Raw genomic sequence first — 24,602 nt, forward strand, 5'->3', positions numbered from 1 at the left:
GGGCGAAAAGCGGAAGTTTGCGACCGCGGGCCGAGAGGCCCAAGGACTTGGCCGTAGCCCGGGAGTCCTTAAAGCGATTCAGCGCACTGTCCGCTTTCTCGCCGAAAAGGCGAGTGCCATCAAAGGGCATGTCCATGAGGGTGCTCTGGACATCACCCGAAAAGGACGTGGACCGCAGCCAGGCGTGACGTCTAAGCGCCACTGAGGTAGAAATCGCCCTACCCAGCGAGTCCGTAGTGTCAAGCTCACATCGGATAGCATGTCGCGCTGCATCCCTCCCATCAGCCAGAGCCATGGTAAGTCGTGTCTGGACCTCCTCCGGACACAGGGGCAGCACGTCCTCCACCGTATCCCACAGAGAGTGGGAATAACGGTCCAAGAGACAGGCGGTGTTCAAAGACCGCAGACCCAAACTAAGGGAGGAGAACAGCTTTTTGCCGAACTGTTCCAGTCTCTTGGAATCCCGGTCCGGCGGAGCGGTCGGGAAGGAGGATTGGGAGGTAGAGGCCTGGATAACCAGGCTCTCGGGGGTAGGGTGTTGGGACAGAAAACTGGGGTCGCCCGGAGCAGGGCAGTGGCGCCTGGCGACGTTCCTGTCCACAGGAGGAACTGTGGAGGGCTTGGACCAGGTGCCCTGCAGAACGTCAGTGAGGGCCTCATTGAATGGCAGCAGAGGCTCAGTGGAGCTTGCTGCAGACTGAAGCACCTCAGTGAGGACGTTAGTCCTTACCGCCACGGCAGGTAGCTCGAGCCCAAGGGCTGCGGCCGCCTTGCGCAGCACCACAGAGAAAGAAGCACCCTCCTCCGAAGCCACAGTCGGAGGAGAGATGAATCCAGTGTCTGGAGAGGTATCCAGACCACTGGCCTCCCCCAGTTCATCTGCCCAGTCCTGTGACAGTTGAGCCTGAGCGGCCATAGGATCCTCGGATCCCTCCCATTCGCCCCCATCATCCGATTCCTGGTATGCAGGAGGAAGGATCGGAGCCGGGCGATAGACAAAATGTGTCTCCAGCGGCGCCGAACGCGGCGTCCATCGACGCCGTAACGGCGCCGGGCCCGGAGTGGGGCTGAACTGGGGTTCGATGCCGAGCGGAGTCGGCGTCGGAGGTGGTATTGGTGTCGACGCCGGCGGAGGAGGCGTGACGAGGTCGACCGGCGTCGGCGGGGACTCGGGAACGGGTCCCTCGGGCGCTTGCGGCGTCGAGGACGGAGCCGTCGCCGGGGCCGGAGCCGCCGGCAGGCAAGGTTGCGCAGTCGGGTCCGCGGGGCCCGAAGGCGCGCCAGCGGGCATAGACGGCGTCGCGTCAGTCCCAGGGACCGGTGGGTATGGGGACTTGCGCGGCGCCTGCGGCTCCGCCGGAGCCGCGGGGGTGGAACCACCCTGACCCTCGGCCGAGTTGCGCGACCGGCGAGGGGAGTCCTAAGAGCGGTGTCGCCTCTTGGACTTCTTGGAGTGCTTCGACTTACCCGAAGACTTGGATCCCGACGACCGATGATGACGTCGGCTGCGGCTCCGCGACCGATCCTTGGACCTCCTCCTGGACCGGGATCGAGAGGGGCGCGGAGCCGAGTGGCGAATCTCGAGAAGCTTACGGGACCGCTCCCGTCTAGCCTTCGAGGTCAGGGCCTTGCAGTTCGAACACGACGCCGCGTCGTGGTCGAGGCCCAAGCAGTAAAGGCACCGGCGGTGATGGTCCGTAACCGACATCAAGCGGCTACAGTCAGCACAGGCTTTAAAACCAGGCATCCTACCGGCACCGGAGTCGAGACAAGATCAAAAAGGATCGAAAAAGTTAGTCAAAAAGTGACTAAAGGGGTAGCTCTCCCGGATCTGCGCTTACTGGCGCGGAAAAAAGAAGAACTGACGCTAGCGCGAGTGGGGGGCGTCTAAGTACTCCGACGACGTCATTCCGGCGCACGACGACGGACGTGGAGCCGCAGACGACGCCTAGCGACGCGCAAGGGGTATTGCTGACGAAAAATCTTCCGGATCCAGTCTGATGCCTGGAGATATTCTAAGGTGAGGAATCTAACTAACGTGTTTCTTTCAGATAATGGAGATCTTGTGCTCGGTAAAGATGCTGCTGGCTCGGGCAGGGAAACTTCCTGGCGGTGACCACTGGCTGGAGAGGCAAGTTGGGATCTTGGAGGACGCCTGGACACCGTCAGTTGGGCCACCTAAAACCATGGGGCATCAGGTGCAAGGGTTTCCTTTAGCATTAGGTTTTTCTTACCAGCTCCTGTGGCGGTTGGAGGGGTGGGGGGGGGGGGGGTCGCCTTGGATCTTGAGGGAGGTCTGGAACCTCCAGATCCCAGGTCAGGATCCCTAGAGAGACCTCCTCGTGGTGTTGGGCCACTTGAACTCGGGAGGTGGGGTGCAGAGTGGTACAGAATCGCTGAGCCGCCTAGATCTGAATTCTGTGGGTGAGTCTTGGCTTGAGCAAGCCCGGTGCTCATGGGAGACAAGTCTGTTAGATGAGTGCAGGGCAGTGGCTCCGGGCTCTGGGGGTTGCTTGCCGCTGGACTCACCGGGGTTCTCGCTGTAGACAGGTTGAAGTCGGGAAAAGCCGGTAGGGCTGGGGCCAAAGCTGTTCATGTCCTCTTCTTCCTAGGTCAGCACGGTTCTTCTGTCCTTCTTTCTTCCACGAATCTGGTGAGGCAAGGTTCCGGGTGGCCCCTAAACACTGAATTTAGGAGCGTTAAAAGGGGTGTGTCGGTTGGGACCAAAGAGTCCCTTCCTTGGGGTGAGTACACCCCTAATATGCCACCCTCCTGTGAGAGGGGGGCATGAGCCTCTGCCTAATTGGTTGGGTCCCCTCATCTCTAAGATGGGCGGAACTTGTGCTTCGCCTTGCCCACCTGAGGGGTGGCATTGGCAAAGGTGGGCACCCCTCTCCTTCTAGCTCGGTTTTCCCACCAATTCCCCCACCCAAAGTGGGGGGTAGAACCGGTGGAAGCCAGTTGCTGGGGGCAGCAAAAGGCAGGGACAGTTTACAAAGGCAGCAGGCCTTTGAAGCTTTCCCTCTCATGGACCCAACCCATCCTGGGGGAGGAGGCATGACACCTCTGCCTAGGATATGCTTTGTTCCTGGACCCAGAGATTGGAGGTTCTCTACTGAGGGGTCCAGAAACCTGTCTGGCAGCCATTCAGGAACCACACCAGGGCTGGTTATTTTTCAGGTGGCATCTCTAAGATGCCCTCGGTGTGCATTTTACATTAACTCCCACACTGATATCAGTGTAGGTTTAATTTGCTGCCAAACTTCCCATTATGGAGCTGTGGAGTTCGTAATGACCAGCTCTCAGACCCTATACTCCATGGCTTTACTACACTTACAATGATTGAGAATGGACTTGGACACTAGGGGGACAGGGCTCATGCCCCTCTACCCTCATCTGGTGGCTAGTGCACCCTGCTAGAGGAGTACCATACCTAAGCCCCAAGCAGTGGGTTGCAGACATGGCATGTGCCAAGTTGACTTCACTTTTTTCTGCACCAAAACACGCAGCCTGCAAATCGCAGTGTGTGGGTGCTACGGTGCAGGGCCTCTAAGGATGGCACAGGAGGTGCTGCAGCCCTTAGAGGCCTTCCCTGGTCACATTGCCCATGGTACCTTTTATAAGGGGCTTACCTGTGGCCAGAGATGTGCCAATTGTGGGTACAAAGGTGCAGCTTTGGGAAAGAAAACAGGCCCTGGGAACCTGAATGGCAGGGACCCAGGGCACACCAAGTCAAAGCGCATCATGTGTCGGGCAAAAGTTGTGTGGTAAGTATGCAAAAAGGGGCACTTTCCTACACAATGCAAATAGGATGACGGTGCAGGGTTGACACAGGACCTCGAAGATATGTAGACAAAAAGCACACTGTTTCGTCATGGTAGGCCAAAAATGGCCAGAGGTACTGCTCACTGGATCCGCGTGAAAGCGCCTGAAAGAAAGAAACTAGAGTCAGGGGAGTGCTTATATGGACTCTGATATCATCACATCAGGTGGACAACAATGTTATGGAGTCGCTCAATGTCCTCTATCGAAGTGCAGAGGTACTGCTGTAGAAAGATTTCCGGATCCAGTCTGGCGCAGGGGATAATTCAAAGGTTATTTTTACATGGTAGAATCCAGATTGTGATTTTTGTAGAATGATTTTTGGCCAAGGCATCCAACAGTGAAGAAATTCAGCAAGTGAAGAATGGATGAATCCAGAAGTTATACCAATGCTTGAAAGACATTGAAATTCAATGTAAAACAAGATCTAGTGTGACCCTCCTAATGAGTTAGGCTGCTTGAATTCTGAGTAAAACCATGGGTGTGCAATGATTCCAATAATTCCAGATTTCAAACTATAAGTAAAGCAAAGATAATTTTTTTCGTAAATGTGTCCTGTGATCACAGGTTCCAGTGAATAATTCCACTGGTTATTTAGCCAATTTTAAAGACAAACTGATCTAGAATACCTAAAATATACGGAATAAGCACACTTTGATTACAGAGGATTGAGTATTGTCAGGGCACCCAAGAGAGTTGGAAGGGCAGGTGATTAACTGGAGAAAGGCTATTCCAACAACGGCATTTCACGGACATGTACAATTTGAGACTTGTCGGAATATAGCCAAGTGTACTGGTGAGGTGTCTAAACAAAAGGAGGTTTTCCATGCAATTTGTCTCCACAGTAGTGCTTCTCTGAACCAAAAGTGTTGAATGTATGCTGCTTTAAATACAGCACTGTCACTGTAGAGGGAAGCCACAAAAGTCTTTAACCTTGAAGTTGCTATACGTTGTTCAATTCCTATATTTTACCTGAATCAGTGAAAACAGAAAGGGGTATTTGAGTAGATCTATCAGTTCAATAATGCTACTTCTGCTAGACTACATACAAGTTATTTATCAATTACGGCACTTATGATCTGAGACGGCCATGGGGGTATTAACTAATGTTAGCAACGTCAAATAACAGTGCACTTGGCAGAAGATTTAGAAGCTTTCTTGTGACATCGAGTCAAAGAACACCCTTTGTACTCCTTCAGCATGGCCAAAAGAATAATTATTTGCTTCAGAGTTTATTTCCCAGCAGTAACTATGGCAGACTTTCGGCTAAAATAATACTACCGTGCATTTTTACTAACCCAGATATATTTCTATAAGAGACTGATATCTGGTCAGTAGAACAATGCTACCTTTCTAGCAACGCTTTCAGGAATGTGCAGTTTGGATGTACTAGATCAGAAAAACAAGTGGTGTAGTGTTCCAGCAGAATGTTTTAATAACTTCATTGTCACTTTATATGACATGGACTGTTTTAGTCTGATAACTTTATTTAAAAATGTATCCCCTTAAACTGCCAATTATTGAGTGCATATGTTTTGTATTATCTCTGCATCTTTCTTACATATTTTGCTTGATAAATGAATGTTGTCCATCCCCTGCTCACACTGCTGTCTACATGAAGGTATGTACCATGCATTTCCACAGCAGGAATTCTGGATGTTTTATTAACGTGTTCTTATAAATGTGTGTGGGGAGAATGATACATAAAATGATTCAACACCTCAATAAAGGAGAATACATTTTGAGCTTCATACAATCATTGCAAGTCCAGTGGACATAATGAGGAATATATAGATGGCTGATATCCCAAGCTGAAATTGAGGTTATATAAAGGAGAATATGATCTTCCTTGTAATCAATTGCATACCATATTTACTTACCACAAGAGTTTCTATTAAAAAAAATGTTTTTAAACACTGACCTGAAAGTGAGGACTAGACACACATTTGGAAATCTGTTTGAATAAGTGTTCCTGAATTTTTACAAACTGTGTAGGTTCAATGACATCCAAGATTTCTTCTAGCTCACCAAGAAACATGACCTAGGAAAGGAAACAAAGTTAAGATACTTTATGAAAATGTCAATCAAAATAAACATTTTGTCCTACAACACCTTGTCAAACTGGACTAATCATGACAATCTGTGAGGATAGTATCCTGAAGAAGAGTGGCATATGGACTTCATTTAAGATTGGACTATGGTGTGCCCGTTTTCTTAAATTTATATCTCATTAGTTAGTAATCTTTAGACTAAGACTCACAGATAGATTCAGTCTGTACTAGCACTATCTGGTAAGTGGTTTCTTTTTTAGGGAGATCCCACAGACCTATCCTGGCACTTTTTATTTCAGGTGCCTAATATGATCAATTATGGAATGAAGTACTGCAACACACAAGTTGATGGATGGAAAGCTTGAATTTATACCAGCCACTAGTGATCGCTTTGGCCACATTCCAGTCCATTGTTTTCACCCACCATATCACTCCAGACAAATGTCCACCATATGCAAATTAGTAATGACCCTGCTCCTCGTGGGACAGTCTATCCCGAACAGTCAGGAAAGGAAGCCTCTGGAAGGGACCACAAGCAACGCTATTTTTGCCCCATTTGGTCCTTGTCAGTAGGGTGTAGCTTGAGTGCTATGGCACAGTAAGCATGAGACCCACATCTAGGCATACCCGTCACACTTAGATCATCACTTATGAAGAAGGTGGTGATGGATGGAATGCCTGAATTAGTCTTAGCCACTGGTGATGGCTCGGGCCGTATTCCAGTTAATCATTTTGGCAAAGTGGGTGCAAAACAATGGCCTAGGATGTGGCACAAGCGATTGCCCATGGCTGAGATTAATTTAAGATTCCATCAGTTTGTTCTTGTAGCAGTAGACACTCTAAGTGTGATGTGTATGCCCATAAGTGAGTCCTGTACTCACTGTCCCACAGTACTCAAGCTACAGTTCACAGATGAGTCCCAAATAGTTTGAGACCACTCTGGGGTTGCTTGCATTCTCAGCTGGAGTGGAACTGGCCTGGCAGTACCGGCTAGACTGTTTCTATTAGGGTACGACCAAGACAAATTTGCATATAATCGGTATCTGTCTAGAGATGCATAGTGGATGAAAAACTAAGGACTGGGATGCAGCCCAACAATTGAGAGCGGACGAAATTAATTCAAGTGGCCATCCATCACTTTCTTCTTGTTGCACTGGAATTGGGTACAGCACAAAGAACCTCAGTGCTCGTGTCACAGAGAATGCAATCAATTAGTTTATCTATCAAGATGTCACCTCCTTTAAGTCCATATGTAGTCCTCTGAAAACAATGGCCCAGGTCAATGTACTTTGGAAAGCCCACACACACTGAGGTGAAAAAGCGTACCTCGACTGAAAGGAGCCAGAACCACTTGTAATACTAGGGTGCACTGTAGCAGGAGGAAGAGGCACAAAGGGCCAAGACACACATTCAGGCTACTTGACTTAGAGGGATTTGAGAGAACAAATCAGATCAGAGGCCTAATTGAGGTATCTCCAGGAAAGGTGTGAAACTGTGATTCATTCAGAAATTCCAGAGAAATACCTGAACTTATGGAGGAGTCAAGGTCTAGAGCCTACGTCATGACACTTCTTGTCTTCAGATGCTAACTCCATCATACCCACCTTTCTTTCTTTTCCCTTTTATTTACAATTACCAATATGCCAAACATTTGTGCTTTTCAGCCACAGACTTTATACTAAATTGTATTCTAGCACATTAGTAATTCAATCCTTGCGAGTACCCATGCGGGATCCACATGAACTAAACAGAAGCACCACAGACTAATGCTCAACAACACTCTATAGGGTTTGGTTTGCATACACCTATTGAAATGCACGATCCAAAGAAAACAGAGGAGTGGAAATGTTAAAAGTTTTTATGTGCGCAGTTATGAGCAACAAATAATGCATATGAATTAATAATTGTATGTTGAATAATAGCAGTAACAGATGAATTAATGATGTTGCGTTTATAAGGAATTAACAGAAATGTTTAGAAGTGTGATTAATAATGTAGTTTAGCCATTGTACATTTTTGTGGACACCATTTTATTAAAATTGATGAAGTTTCTAGTCTTTTATTCATCTTGCTCCTGCTCATTTCCCCTCGCAATAAATGTCCCCCCTACAAGCCTTCTCTCCCTGCAGTTTCTGTGGAGTGTGAAGTGACACAATTGACTGTTTATTTTGAGAGCATGTATTATGAATGAAGCTTTTCATCGTGTTCCTGATGGAAAATGCTACTTACCCAGTATGCATCTGTTCTTGGCATGTAGAGCTGTAGATTCATATGCATTAGCATAGATTGCCATCTGGTGTTGGGTCCGGATGTTTGCATTTTGTTTTGTTCGAAGAAGTCTTTGCAGTCACCAGGTATGTGGTGACTCCTTTTGGTGATAGTGCTCATGGGCATCGACTCCATCCCCAGATTGTTTTGCCGTAAGGTTGATGGAGTTAGTAAAAGTAGAAAGAGATGTCCATGTATAGTGTATCTAAGTAAGAAAGTACTGCAACAGATAAAGGTATCCGGGGAAGCGGGTGGGTGCATATGATCTACAGCTCTACATGCCAAGAACAGATGCATACTGGGTAAGTAGCATTTTCCGTTCGAGGCATATGAGCTGCAGATCATATGCTTTAGCATAGACTATTCAGCAGTTACTCCCAAGAGGTGGCTAACCTGTATCTGTTGCAGTGGTATAAAATAGGGTTTTTAAAACAGCCTGGCCCTCACTAGCTTGTTGTTTCGCTAACACATCTACACAATAGTGTTTTGCGAATGTGTGTGGTGTAGATCATGTTGCAGCCTTGCAGATGTCATCTAAGGGTATGTTCCCTAAGAATGCCATAGAAGCCCCTAGTTTGCATGTAGAATGCGCTCTAGGTGAATTGTTAGTGTGCGTTTGGCTTTAAGGTAGCATATTTGTATGCACTTAACTACCCACCATGCAATACCTGCTTTTGATATGGGATTGCAACAAAGAGTTGTTTGGTTTTCCTAAAAGATTTAGTTCTTTCAATGTAATAAAGTAATGCTCTTTTAACATTTAACGTGTGAAGAACACATTCTACCACGGAGTCTGGTTGAGGAAAAAACACAGGTAACTCAACAGACTGGTTGAGATGAAAGGCAGAAACTACTTTGGGTAAAAAATTGGGGTTAGTCTTAAAAACCACTTTATTTTTGTGAATTTGTAAAAATGGTTCATTTATGGTGTGAGAAAGTGCCATCTTTCTTGCATGGTATGCCCCCACTTTTTGCTGAATTGCTGATGTACTTTGACTGAGTGTACCCTGGGCTCCTACCAATCAGGTGCCCAGGGCCTCTGTTCCTTCCCTAAAACTGCATTGACGCCTAAACCCAATTGGCCTCTCTGGTCACATGTCAGCCCCTGGTAAATGGTACCATAGGTACCCAGGGCACTGTGACCAGAGAAGGCCCCTAAGGGCTGCAGCACTTATTGTGCCACTCTTACAGGCCCTGTACCCTGACACACACACACTGCCTTTGCAGGCTGAGTGTCTTGGTGCAGAACAAAACAGAGAGTCGACATGGCACACATCCCTGTGTGCCATGCCCACAAACACACTGCCCTGGCATTCCTCAGTCACCCCTCGCATGTTTTTGTAATACGGAGAGAACCTCTTGTTGTAAGAGTGTGAGATGTTCGGACGACATTGCACGTTCTTTTGGAAGGATAGTTGGGGGAGTACAGGTAAGTTCCAGGCAATAACCATACTGGATCATTTGTAATATCCACTTGTCTGAGGTGATTGAATTCCAGACAGGTAGGAACTGTGAGGGACGTCCCTCAACAGGAGTGGAATGGACTGGGGGGGGTAGTGGAGGGGAGTCACTGCTTATTGGTAGGGGAAGAGCGTGTGGAGTTACCTTTGCCTCTTCCCCTATTATTATTTCCTCTGTATACTCCTCGAAAATAACCTCTGGGGGAGGTAGACTGGTTGTTACCTTTGTAAGAGGAGGAAGGTATTTCTGATTAAACCATTTTTGAGCAACCCCTGTAAAAGGAGAGGCAAAAGGAATCTCTGCTAGAAGGTAAATGTAAGGCCCCCATGGAGTTCGCAGTTTTGGGGTCTTTTTTTCATTTTTTCTAATGAAGTATCGACTGATGGCCTAAAAAGATGCTCTTCATCAAAGGGCTGATTAAGTATAGAGGATTGTACCTTCTGCTTGAATCCAGAGATTCTAAGCCAGGCGTGCCTGCGCTAGAGTAAGCTAGTGTTGATGGCACTGGATGTTGTGTCTGCTGCATCTAGCGCACATTTTAGTGTTGGTGATGAGCTTCCTTACCTGAATGAGATAGTTAGCTTTGGCTTTATACTCCTCTGTCTGGCAGATGTTGCATGAGTTTTTCCAACTCATCATAGTGAGCCCTATCATAGCGAGCTAACAGAGCCTGAGCATTGGCAATACGCCAATGGTTAGCTGCCTGCGAAGCTACTCATTTGCCTGAGGCGTCAATAAGTTTAGACTCCTTATCAGGAGGAGGGGAGTTGCCTGTGGTTTGAGAGTTAGCTCTCTTGTGGGCGTTAGAGACAACAAGAGAGTCTAAGGGCAACTGGCCCTTTATATATGCAGGGTCTGTAGGAGCGGCTTTGTATTTTTTATCCACTCTAGGTTTAAGTATTCTGGCTCTAACTGGGTGTTTGAATACTTAGTCTGTGTGTTATAGCAGACCCTTGAGCATTGGTATGGTATTAGTAGACCTTTGTAAGTGTGTGAATGTCTCCACAAGGAAATCTCCTTATAGAGGGTCCGTATGTAGCTCCACCTGTGATATTGAGCAGCCCTATTGATAAGCTGTGCAAAGCCAATTTTGTCATCAGGTGGTGAGGGTCTGGAGGGATACAAGTCAGGGTTATTATCTTGATCTGGATCCTTATTATAATCTTCCCAGGGATCAGTGTCCAGTGGTATATGGTGACCTTGTGGGATATCTTGATCCTCATCATCCCCGTTTCCACCCCCATAGTCTTCATATCCTGTGTGTCAGGTGACAGTGGAGGTGAATTTGATGGTGTAGTTAGTAGTTTGGGAATAGGAGGAGGAGAGGGAGGTATGTAAGTGGGAGAAGGGTTAGTACCCGTATCTTTTTTCTTTAGAGGTATAGGGGAATCCTTTGAGATCCAGCTTCCGTTTTTTTTAGGAAGAGTGGCAAGGAGGTGTCCAGTGTTAGGATCAATACTAAGGGCCTCATGTAGGTAGCTAAATACCGGTCGGTAACGGCCGAAATTCGGTAAATATCCCGTTACCGACCGGTATTTAGGCATTTGAGATGTAGGAGGCATGATTTAAGGATTCGGTAATTTACCGAATCGGTAAGAGATCGGTAAAATTCCGGATCGGTAAAATACCGAATCGGTAAAATACAGATTCGGTAAATTACCGACTCCTTAAATCATATGTAGGGAGCACTCAAGTGAGTGTTACATTGTATTCAGGATTCGGTATTTACCACCAAACACAGGTTGGTGAAAAATATCGAATACCTTTCAAAAATCAATTTTTTGCTGTTTTGACAGTGCCATGTGGCAGACATACATGCCCTTAGGGCATGTATGTGCGCCACATGTGCACACATGCACGAATCAGGGGTGCAACAGGGTGTCAATGTGACACCCTGCCAACCATGATTATGCTTCCCCTATTACCGATTCGGTATTTACAGAATCGGTAATAGTAGATGGCTTCCCATTCATTCCTATGGGCCTCCAGGCCCATAGGAATGAATGGGAAGGGATGCATTATTACCGATTCGGTAAATACATATTCATAAATACCGATATTTACAGAATCGGTAATAATTACCGTTTGTTTACCTACATACTATTTACTGATTCATAAATACCGAATCGGTAAAATTCGGTATTTATGAATCTGTAAATAGTATGTTACCTACATATGGCCCTAAGTCTTTTTTTGTTTCGGATCCAAAGGTATGTATTCGGATTGAGGTTCCTTGGAAGGAGTATCCTTTTCTGTAGGAGTGGATTTTGGTGCAGAAGATCTGGGTTGAGAGTCCTTGGGTGCCGAATGTTTGGAATCTGAGCATTTAGGTTTAGCCGGGCTTAGGGCCGGAGTCTTTCGGAGTGGCATTTTTCGGCTCCAAACTTTTCGGCACAGGGGTTATCGGCTCCGAGCCTTTGGGTGTCAAGGATTTCAGCTCTGAGGCTTTAGGCTTGGATGACCTCGGCTCAGAATCTTTTGATTTGGAGGGTTTCGGCTCCGAGGCCTTCGGTGTGGAAGGTGTTTCTCCTTATGTTTCGGTGCTGAAGGTGTCGGTTCGGCACCAGAGTGGGAGTGGCTCAAGCCCGAGCGGGAAGGCTTGTGCTTATGTTTCATAGCCGGGCTGGAGAGCAGGGCATCTGAAACTTCTTCTTGGTGTCAACCGGAGCCCGATGGTGACACAGGAACCTTGTGTTTTGGTTGAGGGGGCACATGGGGATCTGTACTCACGGTATGTTGACCCGGAGTGACGTTCGGGTCTTCATCCATGTCGGAGTTGGCTTCGGACATGGAGCCCGGTTCTTCTTCAGCTTCTGCGTCAGGACGGTGGAATTCTAAGTCTTAGCCGAAGATGTCCGGTACGGAGGCGCTGCCGCGCTGCATCACGTGGCGTCGAGCCCAGCGATCACGGATGGTTTTCTTCGATCGGGATGATCGGCACGTTACCGAACCGGAGCGCAGCAATACACATCCGATGGCGGAAAAAAACTATCTGGGGATGGAGTCGATGCCCATGTGCACTATCACCGAAAAGAGGAGTCACCTACCTCGTGACTGCAAAGACTTCTTCGAACAAAACAAAGCGCAAACATCTGGACCCAACACCAGATGGCGATCTATGCTAAAGCATAATGATCTACAGCTCATATGCCTCGAACATAACTTTTCTGGAAAGACACTTATGCTGGAAGTTCCAATAGTGGTTTGCTAGCACATTAATGAATTAGCCTTTCTTAGATAATGTTTCATATTGTGTTTTGCACCTCCGGATTTCTTTTGCTGTGGAAGGTAATGGAAGATTCTTCATTAGTCTTAGAAGTGGACTAGTGTTATAGACTTTGTCACAACCCATTTTCTGATTTGTCTAAAATGCACTGCTGATAATCGTGCTATGCTGAATCTGGAGTTTGTCCTTATTGCTTATGCGTAAAAGAAAAGTTTAAAAAAACCTGCATTTATGTGCTTGGAGCGACTTATGATTTCCTCACTGACCTCTGTCCATTCGGGCAAGACTTTAAATTTTCTCACAACCATGTCTGATATCTGAGAAACTTCCACTTTTAGAAATGTTGTCAGTTTTCTTTATTTGAACCCAACAATTATAGATATTTCAAATGATTTTCTTTGTATTTCTATATCTGTGCCTTCATGGCATGCATTGGTTTACCCTGTGTTGCCTATTTTAAAATGTTGTAATACTCTCAAACTACGCATTGTTCTAGAACTCTGTTCTTGAGTGGATCCAGTCACTACTGTGATTTTGTTTTAACTCTGCAATCTGTTGGGGCGAACGTGGTGGAGGGTGGTATTGCCTAATGCTAGATTACGGGAGCTGGAGCCTTATTACCAGATTTAATTTTGGGGTGATCACGATATTGGGGTTCAAAATATTATTGGGGTTCAAACTCCCACAGACGTAGAATCCACCGGGGAGGGGGTACGGAGGGTTGGAATCAATGGGGCGAGTAATGACGCCAGAGCCAATTGCGACTGCAACAAGTGCTCACATTCGCTCTACATTTTATCTGTGAGCCAGAGGTCCAAAAGTAATGTTTCTTTGAACTGAAGGACATGCCATGGCAGGGGGAAAAGGCCCTAAAATATAGTATGCAGGATTTCTTTAAACAGAGAACAACCTTTCAGCACAAAGAGATCTTAGGAGTACAAGATGCAGACATGTGGAGCAGCATCAGAATAGGACAGAGAATCATGGAGCAAAATGTTGATTTCAGAGGATGGAACATGGGGTTCTGGAGAATTAATGGAGTAGGAAACTACTACTCCAGATCTTTGGGCTGCCACCAGATATCTCAATTTGGACAATAAGCACAGAAATGGAAGGAATATAACTACACATTTGGGGGAAGGAGACAAGTTGAGGTTGAGAACAGGGTGGAGCAGTGGCAAGATGGTAGGAAAAATAATGCTGTGTTGAGATTAAGAGACCTCCCAAATAGTCTTGACATCGCTTATAATGTCTATAGAGGTCCACTGTGGTGACCACTGCCACTTCTTGTTTCTCAAACTCAGCTTAGAGACTGTAAATTGCAAGAGGACCGTACCTGACATTAAAAAGGAACCAAACCGTCTGAAATTAGATGCAACATTAGGGCACCCTTTAAAAGTACAAAATGGAGGATTAGGAAAAGGAAGCACTCATTTACACAGACTGAGGAAGTAGTCAAGTCAAGTCAAGTCAAAACCACTTTATTCGATTACTTAAAATCATAAAAGTATACTACACAAATAAATACATAAAATCATGCGATTCACAAATCTACAGTTAAAAACAAGTCCTAATAAAAATTCATAAAAGACCATAAACAACGTGCAATCAATAATACAGAATCAAATTCCATATATCAGATAGGCTCCACATCCTGTATAGGTTTTAGTCTCACCCTCCTTTCTCTAACAGCTGCCACCAGAAAACTAGCGACACAGAACATAATTAATGGACAATCAAGCATGCTTAGGAACAATAAAGCTGGTTTATACTGAGTAAAATTCCTACTCTTTAGCAAGGGAATAATAAACCTCTTCCTGGCATGTTTGAAAAAGGGGCAAAATAACATAAAGTGCGTAGTGTCTTGTGGAGAAATATCATCGCACTTGCAAGGTGCAACATTTTCAGGCTTATGCCAGCCAGCCACATCCCAAAGTACAAGGTGTAATTGGTTGAACCGGAATTTGGACAACAACCATTTGTGAAAGGGATGGGTTACCACTGTAAGATATAAAGACAACCCTGAGGATTGAGATACCAGGACGTGTCCCCTGACGGAAGGTTTACGTAGTTCAACTTCTTCCCGCTCGGCCTCCCTTAACTTCGTGAAGTTGGATTTTACCCAGTCAAGATCTGCCTTACAGAGAGTGTCAGGGCTAGAAAAAATTTCCGGTCTCCCAATGTAGGCAGATAACCTCTCGATATTTGACAGCCATGGAATTTTATTCATGTTGTCAAGTCGAGTACAGTCCTTTAGTATTTTATGGTTTAGAGTAAGTTTCGGGTTTAGCCAAATTTTAATCCATAGCAATAATGGGGCTAATTTAATCATGTCTGCTATGTATCCTAACCCGAGTTCCAAATGGACTGAGAAAGAAGCAGTAGATTGTGGGAGGCCGAGGAGGGTGCGAAGAAATTTATTTTCTTCCGTTTGGATCGCATCGTGTTTAATGTAACCCCAGATTGGCGCCCCGTACCTTACAATGGAAACTGTTTTGGCTTTGTAAATTGTTAGTATTGCCTCTGTCGGTTTACCCCCCAGCCTTTTTGCAAAGCCAAGTACAGCCGCAGTTGAGATTTTTATTGAGTTTATCTTTATAGAGAGCTGGGGGGACCATGAGCCCTTGTCGTCAAAGACTACTCCCAAGTAGGTGAAAGTCTTTACTCTTGAGATTACGGCTCCCCTACAATAAAAAGGCTTTACCTTATTTTTCGCAAGGCCTAACGACATAGCGTGAGATTTGCCGTTATTAACCACCAAGTCCAGGCTATGCATAAAGTCCCCGAACGAGTCCAGCAATCTTTGCAGCGCCAGGGGAGTCCTAGCCAGCAGGACAGCATCGTCCGCGTATAGGAGGACCGGTATCGGGGTACCTCCCATGCGCGGGATGTCCTGCGTTGCGGCCAGCAGATTTTGTTCCAGGGAGTTTATGTATAGGGTGAACAGCATGGGCGCAAGAATGCATCCCTGTCGTACCCCTCTACTAGACTTAAAGCTGGCCGTACACTTCCCATCCGTCGTCATCCTTATCGATGCATTCAAATCTTGGTGGAGCTCTGAAAGGAAATACACAAGTGGGGGGTCGAGTCCCAAATCCAAAAGCATTGTCCACAGCTTTGACCTATTAACAAGATCAAAGGCCGTGGACAAATCCATAAAGCCCAAGTAAAAAGAGCCCCCGGCCACCCTAGTATATTTATCTATTACTAATAGGAGGTTCAGACATTGATCCTCCGTGCTCCGGCCAGCTCTGAAGCCATATTGAGCATCGGACAAGATGTTATTGTCCGAGGCCCATTTGGTTATCCTAGCAAGTATGACTTTCCCCAGGATTTTTATAGAGGAGTCTATCAAGGATATGGGCCTATAGCACTTAGGGTCTGCCCTTTGGCCTTTCTTGAACACCGGTATTATGGTAGAATGGAACCAGGATTTAGGAAAACCTGCGATAACCGAGGAGTTAAATACATTGGTTAATATATTGGCCCAGAAAACCGGATTTGCCTTATACAGGTCGGTGGGGACCCCATCCGGTCCGGGAGCCTTCTTACCCGCAGAGTCTTCAATTGCTTTTAAAACTTCAGTTAAATAAAAATTAACTGGAATTAAAGTAGAAGCCGAATCTTGCCTATTTATGGGTTCTAAATCTAAGTCGCTACCATATATAATTTTAAAGTGGCTTAACCAGTCCTTCTCTGTTATATTAGTATCCAACACTCCATTTTTAACATCAGAGAATAAAGGAGTGTTGATAATAGACCAAAATTTCGCACTGTCTTTTAGAGTTGCCTTGTCCATAAGATCGGCCCAGGCGTTAAGTTTAATTTCTTTTTTCCGGACCAACAGTGCTTCTTTATAGTCGCTCCTTAACTGCGACACTAAAATTTTATTCCTCGGGCTGGCCTGAAGTGCAATTTTAAGATTGTTATGAGCTTTAGTGCAGTTATGGTCAAACCAGCCGGAGACTACTTTAGTTTGTACTGGTCTACTTTTACTAGTTAGGTCCTTTGACACTAGGAAACATACGGCTTCAAACGAGGAGATTACTTCCTTCCCTGTAGAAAGTTGGTCCCCACAGATTTCCAAGTCTAGGGCCGCCTCTAGCTTTATTGAGTTAAAGAAATCCTCTGGAACTACCTTAGACCAATTTAACCTTCTACCCTGATCCTTTGCCCTAAGATTATTGTCCAACATGGGTGAGGCAAGGGAATTTAAGAGAGAGAGGCCATCTAACATTTCGATTACCACCGGATTGTGGTCACTAAAAATAGATGGAATCGCGTTATAAAAACATACAAATTGTAAAAGTCCAGGTGAAAGAAATATGTAGTCAATAATGGTGTTACTGTCCCTTCCAATAAAGGTGGGCACCCGTACGGTTTGTTCGTGGAAGCCTGGTTGATACAGCTGGTTTTCAATAAGAAGATTTTCCAGAGCTTCGCCCTTACTTGAGTGCTCAAAATGTTGGGGTGATGTCAGATCAGGTCCATCAGTATCAGTTAAACAACAGTTATGACTACATAAATGTACGTTAAAATCACCAAGCAAAATATAATAACAAAAAGTGGTTTGCTTCAAAGAATACATTTTTAAAAAATTCGCCAACCATAGCAAGTGTTCATTCGGCACGACCTCTTGTTGAGAATTATAACAATTTATCAGTAACAACTTCCTATCATTGGGGAGTTTAAATTCCAGAATAAGAAAGTTGTTACATGTACAAGTTATCCTGCTAACGGTTCCTTTTAATTTCACCGAGAGCAAAACCACTAAGCCTCCTGAGGCCCTTCCGGAAACTGATTTAGAAGCTGGAACAAAGTGAGAAGTAAAACCATCTAGCCAAAAATTACTTTCTGTTTCCCAGGTCTCTTGAAATGCCAAGATATCAAAGTCCTTCAAGAAGCTTAACCAAAATAAATTATCACTCTTAGCACGTAAACCGGCAATGTTCCATGTTAATAGTTTGATCAAGTTTTTGGGTGAACCCCCCTTGCGGTCATCGGCAGGCAGATGACTCTCTGTAGGTAATGCGGGGGGCTGATCCTCTATGTGAAGAGCCTTAACCGAGGATGACTCGTCCCCCCCCCGTATACCAACCTCCTGTCAGTCGCACGTATCTAACAGGGAGAGTGCCTCAAAGCGATTAGATGTGGGTATATTTAGCCCACCCATAACCTGGTGGGGAGCACCTGCCCCCTGGTGAAAAAGAGGCAGCGAATTTGATGCTGGGATGAAGTTTCTCTGTCTAATCAGATGGAAACTATCTCTCCGTGGAAATTGAGAGTAGAAGAATCCAAGGGGGCGTACTTGAATACTATTAATATCTAATGGCAGTGAAGCTGCTCTCAGTAAAACAGTAGCCACATGTTGTGTGTGTTTAAAATTGACTATAACACAATCTCCATTTGATGTTTTTTTGGAAGGCCCAATCCAGTTTACCCTGCGAGTACTTAAGATATCGTTCGCCATGTTAAAAGGGAACCCACACTTCCTATGTAACCACGACACTGTCTTTTGCTTAAGTGAGTCGTGCGATTCCTCTTGCAAGGGAACTGCCAACCTATCCTGGGGAGGGACATTGGCTAAGATCACAACGTAGGGAGAGCAAGCCGGGGGGAGGTTAATAGATCTAACTTTCGTTACCGCCTCACCTTTAGACACTGAAACCCGCTCCTTTTCTATTGGGCAAGCTGTGTTTGAGGCTATAGTAATCATAGGTGATGATGGCGTGACACTAGCATTAAAGCTAACGGGCTGAGAAGAAGTTTGTGGGTTTTCTACTCTACCCAGATTGACGTGCCCAGCTACACACTGCCCCTTCTTTTTGTTACAGTCAACCCAATCAAGATGTTTTGTTAATAATCCTCCCAACCTTTTTACCTCGTCAGCGACCATATCGAGTTTCCTTACCAGAGGTTGAAAAAGTAGATCTAGCTTTGTATCGAGTAAAACCTCAAAGGAGCTGAACAATTTTGAAAAATGGTCAGGGAGTAAAGTAGTTGTTGCACCAGGACTGCTGTTTAAAGGCTCGTCTGGCACGATATGAGATTTTTCTCCAATGTTCTCCCTTTTTTTCCCTTTGGTAGAAGCCCCCCCCTTATTCCTTTGTTTCCTTCTGCAGGTCCTAACTGGTCTGGGAACATATGTATCCTCAACTGTCTCATCACTTGCAGAGTTCACATCCAAATCCTGATCTACAGGGCCCTTGTGAACCTGGGCAGTGGCCGTAATCATAGCGCTTGCTTGAGTAAGGGGAGGGGAAACACAAACAACTTTGTCCGAAAGCGAACTCTCATTAGTTAAAGGATTTTGGGGGCTCACCTGGAGGCAATCCTTCCCCAGGGAAGCCCGTCGGTCACTGTTAATTTTATTGACCTTTTTAACTAAATAGTTATCAAGAGGGCCGGTCCCCGTTAGCCCTGGATCCCTTAAGCTTTTAGGCATGGTCAAGGCAAACAAAAAGACAAAAGACAATAACCAGGGCAATTAACACCAGTTAATAGTTCGACTGTACAGTCAACCCTTTGACGAAATTACCAGCTTGGAAGTCTTCAGTGTTCTGTGGCTGCTTAGGTCGACATACAGGGTAGGGCCCAGCCCAGCCTCGGACAGTCCCGGACTGTCACAGACTGTCCGCCCTTTGTCCGGGCTTCGTCCGGCGGCGTCCGTGCGCGTCCGCTGCGCGTCAGCGGCGAGGCGCTTTAAAGGCGCCTGGCAGGATGGCAAATTGCAACCAGGTGAGGGCGATGGCAGCAGGCCCCCTGGGAACTGTAGTCCTCCAAGCGATCCTCGCGGCAAATCAGGCGAAGCGGCTCCCGCGACAGCGGGAGCGGCGAGGCGCTTTAAAGGCGCCTGGCAGGATGGCAAATTGCAACCAGGTGAGGGCGATGGCAGCAGGCCCCCTGGGAACTGTAGTCCTCCAAGCGATCCTCGCGGCAAATCAGGCGAAGCGGCTCCCGCGACAGCGGGAGCGGCGAGGCGCTTTAAAGGCGCCTGGCAGGATGGCAAATTGCAACCAGGTGAGGGCGATGGCAGCAGGCCCCCTGGGAACTGTAGTCCTCCAAGCGATCCTCGCGGCAAATCAGGCGAAGCGGCTCCCGCGACAGCGGGAGCGGCGAGGCGCTTTAAAGGCGCCTGGCAGGATGGCAAATTGCAACCAGGTGAGGGCGATGGCAGCAGGCCCCCTGGGAACTGTAGTCCTCCAAGCGATCCTCGCGGCAAATCAGGCGAAGCGGATTTGCGGAGGAAGTAAAGATGGTTCAGTTCAGCAAGGGGTGTGGAGACTGGGATAACTTTTCATCTGGAATTGGTTTGAGGGGGAAAAGGTGGGTGAGGGCATACTTATGGCAGTTTTCTGGACTCTTCTTCCCACAAGAAAATTCTAACGGGGGAAGTATGGTGGGAGAGGGCTTCCACAGACACATGGTATGTGAATTTTATGGTTGTCAGTTCACCCGTCCTTACCTCCTATACAGACCACGAAGTGTAAAGAGGTTTCAGTTTTGTTTACAAAATTGGTATAAGCCCAAAAGCTTGAAACAATGGATTTATTACACTGCTGGACTGTGTCTATTGATAATCTTCAGTAAACTGCTGTCTTTCTAATTTTAGCTTTTAGTGGAAATACCCTTTTTATGCCATGATAAATGTATTTCTCAAGGACCAGTTTTCCGAGGTTGTCTTGGTCATAGCTTGAATCAAGCCAGAATCACCAGTGCTCACGGGGTCTCAACAGTGCTTACAGGGCCCGAAAAAGTAGTGTTTTAGCAGCTTTTCTGAATAGAAGCAGATTGTTAATGGATTTAATGAGGAGAGGAATGGTGATCCAGGTTTTTGCTGCACTAAATCACGAACCTTCTACCACCCAGGAAGTAAATTTGAATTTTGGAACAATCACATTCTTAGCTGAGGAAGAGCATAGTGTTCTGAATGGCAGATACCATTTGAATTTTTTTCTCAGGTAGTCTGGTCCTAGGCTTTGAAATTTATCCTGCGTTGACCGGTAGACGGTGTAGCTGTTTTAGTGCCCCAGAAGCAGATTTAAAATTGGGGATTCCTAGCAACATTTGTGCAGCAGTGTGGTGCAGAATTTGCAATTAAATCAGGTGTTGTTGTTGCATGTTTGTGTATAGACCATTACTGTAGTTTATTTTCGACAGAACCATGGATGTGACTAGTTTTTGGCGCTCTGAAGAGAATCTTCTTTACAGTCCTCAGTGTATAAAAGGATGCTGATGTGACTGCATTAGCCTGGGCTCCCCAAGTAAGTTTCTCATCCATTAAAGCTCCCAAATTCGGTGCTTTTTGCATGATTGCGGAAGGGAGCCCTGTTCTTAAGGCCACCACGAAGGGATCCAAAAGGAAGTATGGTTACCGAATAAAATTCTCTCTGTTTTTCCAGAGTTTAGCTGAATAACATTTTGAGAGATTCATGCAGTGACTGCCTGCATAGTCATGAAATCTAGTGTCTATATTCTGCTCCTTCTTGGTTAGGGAGACAACAATTTGAGTATCGTTCACATAGGTCATGAGGGAGAACCCAAAAGATCTAATAAGAGCAGCCAAGTGTGTAACAGACGTTAAACAGCATGGGGCTTAACGAGGAGCCTTGGGGGACCCCGCAAGGAAGAGAGAAAGCTTTGTAAGTATATTCACTGAGTGCCACTACTTGTTCCAGACTTATAAGAAAGGAGCTCAGAAGAGCGAGGGCAGGTCCTTTTATTTCAATATTTTGTAGGCGGCTGATCAGAAGCTAATGTTTGATTGTCGCTGATAGGTCTAATAAGGAGGGCTGCACTCCCTCCTTGATCAAGGACTTATCTGATCTCTTTGGTGGCCATGATCAAGGCTATCTCAGTGCTGTGGCCTCTTCTGAAACCAGAATGAGTGGCGGTCCAAGTGATCACTGTCCTGTATGAAGGCTGCCAATATATATTCATGATTTTTCCTAATATGTTTCAAGAAATGGCAGACGGGAAAAAGTGCGGTAGAACTAGTTCTAATAAGGGTTTCCCCCCTTTCTTCCCCCCCCCCTTCTACTTTCTTGACCTGCATTACTCGTGACCAGGCCTTATTCCCCGGACACGTGACAATACATCCCTGTGTATCCTTCCCCTTCCCTCCCCCTTTCCTCTCTTTTTCGACTAGAGGAACTGTGTACTCTTTTGCATTAGTAGTTGACGGGGTATGTACACTGGACCTCATTAAACCTACCCCTTTGTCCCTAATTTGTTGACACATTTGCACGGATCTTCATCCGTGGGACCCTGAGGTTACCAGCGGATTATAATATATATTTCCTGACTGGCCCACCTTCTCTTCTCCATTACAATACTCACCCACTATGGATTCACACCAGGGTTTGAGTTTTAACGATGATGCAGTTACGGATATTTTAGACAGGACACCAGCCCTACTAGGGGCCGATGGCAACGCAGCGACAGGCTCACAGTCAGATGATTGGACTGCTTTAGTCCACCTGAAAAGGGAGTGGCTTAAGATAACTTTACATGGGGCACTCATGACAGAATACCTGCGGGCCAATATAGCACCCTCCGGCCTTATTGTCAATAACTTCCCTAGATTATTTCTAGATGACGCCACCTTTAAGAAGGAATGGTCCCTAGTGGCATGGAAATGCACTAGGGACTGGCTAGTCTTAATAATCAATACCGCGAGGAGATTGGCTGATGCCATCCTCGTGAGGATCCAAATCGCTGAAGGAGCTTTGAAAACATCCATTCAGATCACGGCGTTCAAAACAAAACTTGCAGAGATCAATGCTGAGATTGCTGAGAATAAAGACTACCTATTGAAACAGAAAATAACGAAATTACAAAAGGATATACAGAAGTTCGATAAGGAGAAAGTATATCCATACCTCAAAGCTGATTACACCTCAGAAAAAACAAGCTACTCCTCTGATGACACCTCAGATAGGAGAGACTCCAGTGACAGCAACTCCAGCACCAACAGTTGGGGCAGCAATAATTCTAGGAGGAATCAGCGTACTAATAGGTTTTACAATGGGCCACCATCTTATGGTCCCCCTATCTTCCAGGGTCCACCACCACCACCACCCTTCTGGCAGTTTCCTCAATATCAACATTGCCCTCCTCAGTTCATTAATAGCAACAACCAACCTTTTTTAGGCAGAGGCTGGGGCAGAGGAAGAGGGCGCAACAGAAGAGGCGCACAAAAACAGGTCCATTGGCAAGAGCCACCGACCAGCGGCATGGACACCAGGAGCAGAACGAAGGACAAGAGAAGCTAGTAGTGAATCTCTCACACCGGATCCTTACTGTCCCTGAGAAATCCCTACTACAAAAGGGCTTGGGCTTTGTCCCTACCCCCAGGGTGGACCGGTTTAGGGATAATTGTGAGGTCCATAATCTGTTTCTCAGGACCAACCTCACATGGAAGAGAGCGACTCAGGATTGAGAAACCCATCGACATTCACTCCACATAATAACATGGTGCCTGTGGAGGTCCTTACATTTGAAAAAGCAGTCATTAAAGAGCTGAACTTGCCACACAGGGTAACACCTTTTCACAACCTTACTAAACAAGAAACCCTGTTACTCAAGAACCTCTCAGATGACACTTCTATCACCATCAAACAGGCAGACAAAGGTGGAGCCATTATTATCCAGTCCACCACTGACTATGAGACAGAATGCAGACGCCAACTCTGTAATGAGAGATATTACACTCCTATCACGTCAGACCCGACTCCACGACTCAAAACCATCATTACCACTTTGGTTCATGAGGCTGAATCCAACAGTTGGATTACCCACAAAGAAGCAGAGTTCTTGATAACTCGAGAACCGAGGGTTCCGTTCTTCTATACCCTACCAAAAATTCATAAGGGCACTACTCCGGTCCCGGGTCGACCAATCGTCTCTGGCATTGGCTCACTCCTCGAGCCTCTGTCTAAATTTTGTGATCACTTTTTGCAACCCTTGGTATGAGACACCCCGTCATTCATAAAAGACACCACTGATGTCCTTAAGATAATTGACCATTTCACTGACACAGGCAATGTTGACTATCTAGTCACCTTGGATGTAGAGGCCCTCTACACTAATATTCCTCAGAGGGCCACTTTGGCAGTTATTGAGTCAGCACTGCGGGCACTTAATTGGTCATCATCCACGCCCATAACCTTCATTGTTGATTGTGCTACCCTGGCTTTGACTGAGAATTTCTTTGAATTCAACAGACAACTCTATCATCAAAGCCAAGGTACTTCGATGGGGAGCACCTTTGCTCCTAGTGTAGCGGGTCTCTACATGGCAGCTTTTGAAGAAAACGTGATCTTTAATATCTCGAATCCTTTCCGTAGCAACATTACACTCTGGAAACGATTCATCGACGACATACTGATCTTTTGGCATGGTACACTCACTGATTGTGCAGAATTCACTAAATGGATCAATGAAGAAAATGAATACCTCAGATTTTCGCACACAATATCAGAACATTCAGTACCATTCCTGGACCTGAACATCACACTTCTAGATGGTACTCTTAGCACAACATTATATAAAAAACCAACCGATCGCAATAGTCTACTGCGCTATGATAGCCATCATCCCAAAACATTGAGGGACAATCTACCATTTGGTCAGTTCCTACGCATTAGACGTAATTGCTCAAGGGTGGCAGACTATAACACAGAGGCTGGAGTTTTATCATCCAATCTGAAGGCTAGGGGTTACCCCGAAAGACAGGTCCGTAACTCCATGAAAAGAGCTAGAAATAACCCACG

At 46.0% G+C, this 24,602-nt stretch overlaps 1 protein-coding gene across 4 annotated transcripts in view; it reads right to left on the reverse strand.

Moving 5' to 3' along the window:
- PPP2R5E (protein phosphatase 2 regulatory subunit B'epsilon) overlaps window positions 1–24,602 on the reverse strand; it is a 521,840-nt gene that overhangs the window by 174,858 nt on the left and 322,380 nt on the right. For all 4 annotated transcript variants that reach the window (XM_085626198.1, XM_085626201.1, XM_085626199.1 and 1 more), the window contains exon 11: window positions 5,744–5,863. In XM_085626198.1, the coding sequence (XP_085482324.1) occupies window positions 5,744–5,863 (120 nt within the window). The remainder of the gene's footprint in view (window positions 1–5,743; window positions 5,864–24,602) is intronic.

Source organism: Triturus cristatus, chromosome 9, assembly GCF_964204655.1.
Source record: "Triturus cristatus chromosome 9, aTriCri1.1, whole genome shotgun sequence".
NCBI lineage: Eukaryota > Metazoa > Chordata > Amphibia > Caudata > Salamandridae > Triturus > Triturus cristatus.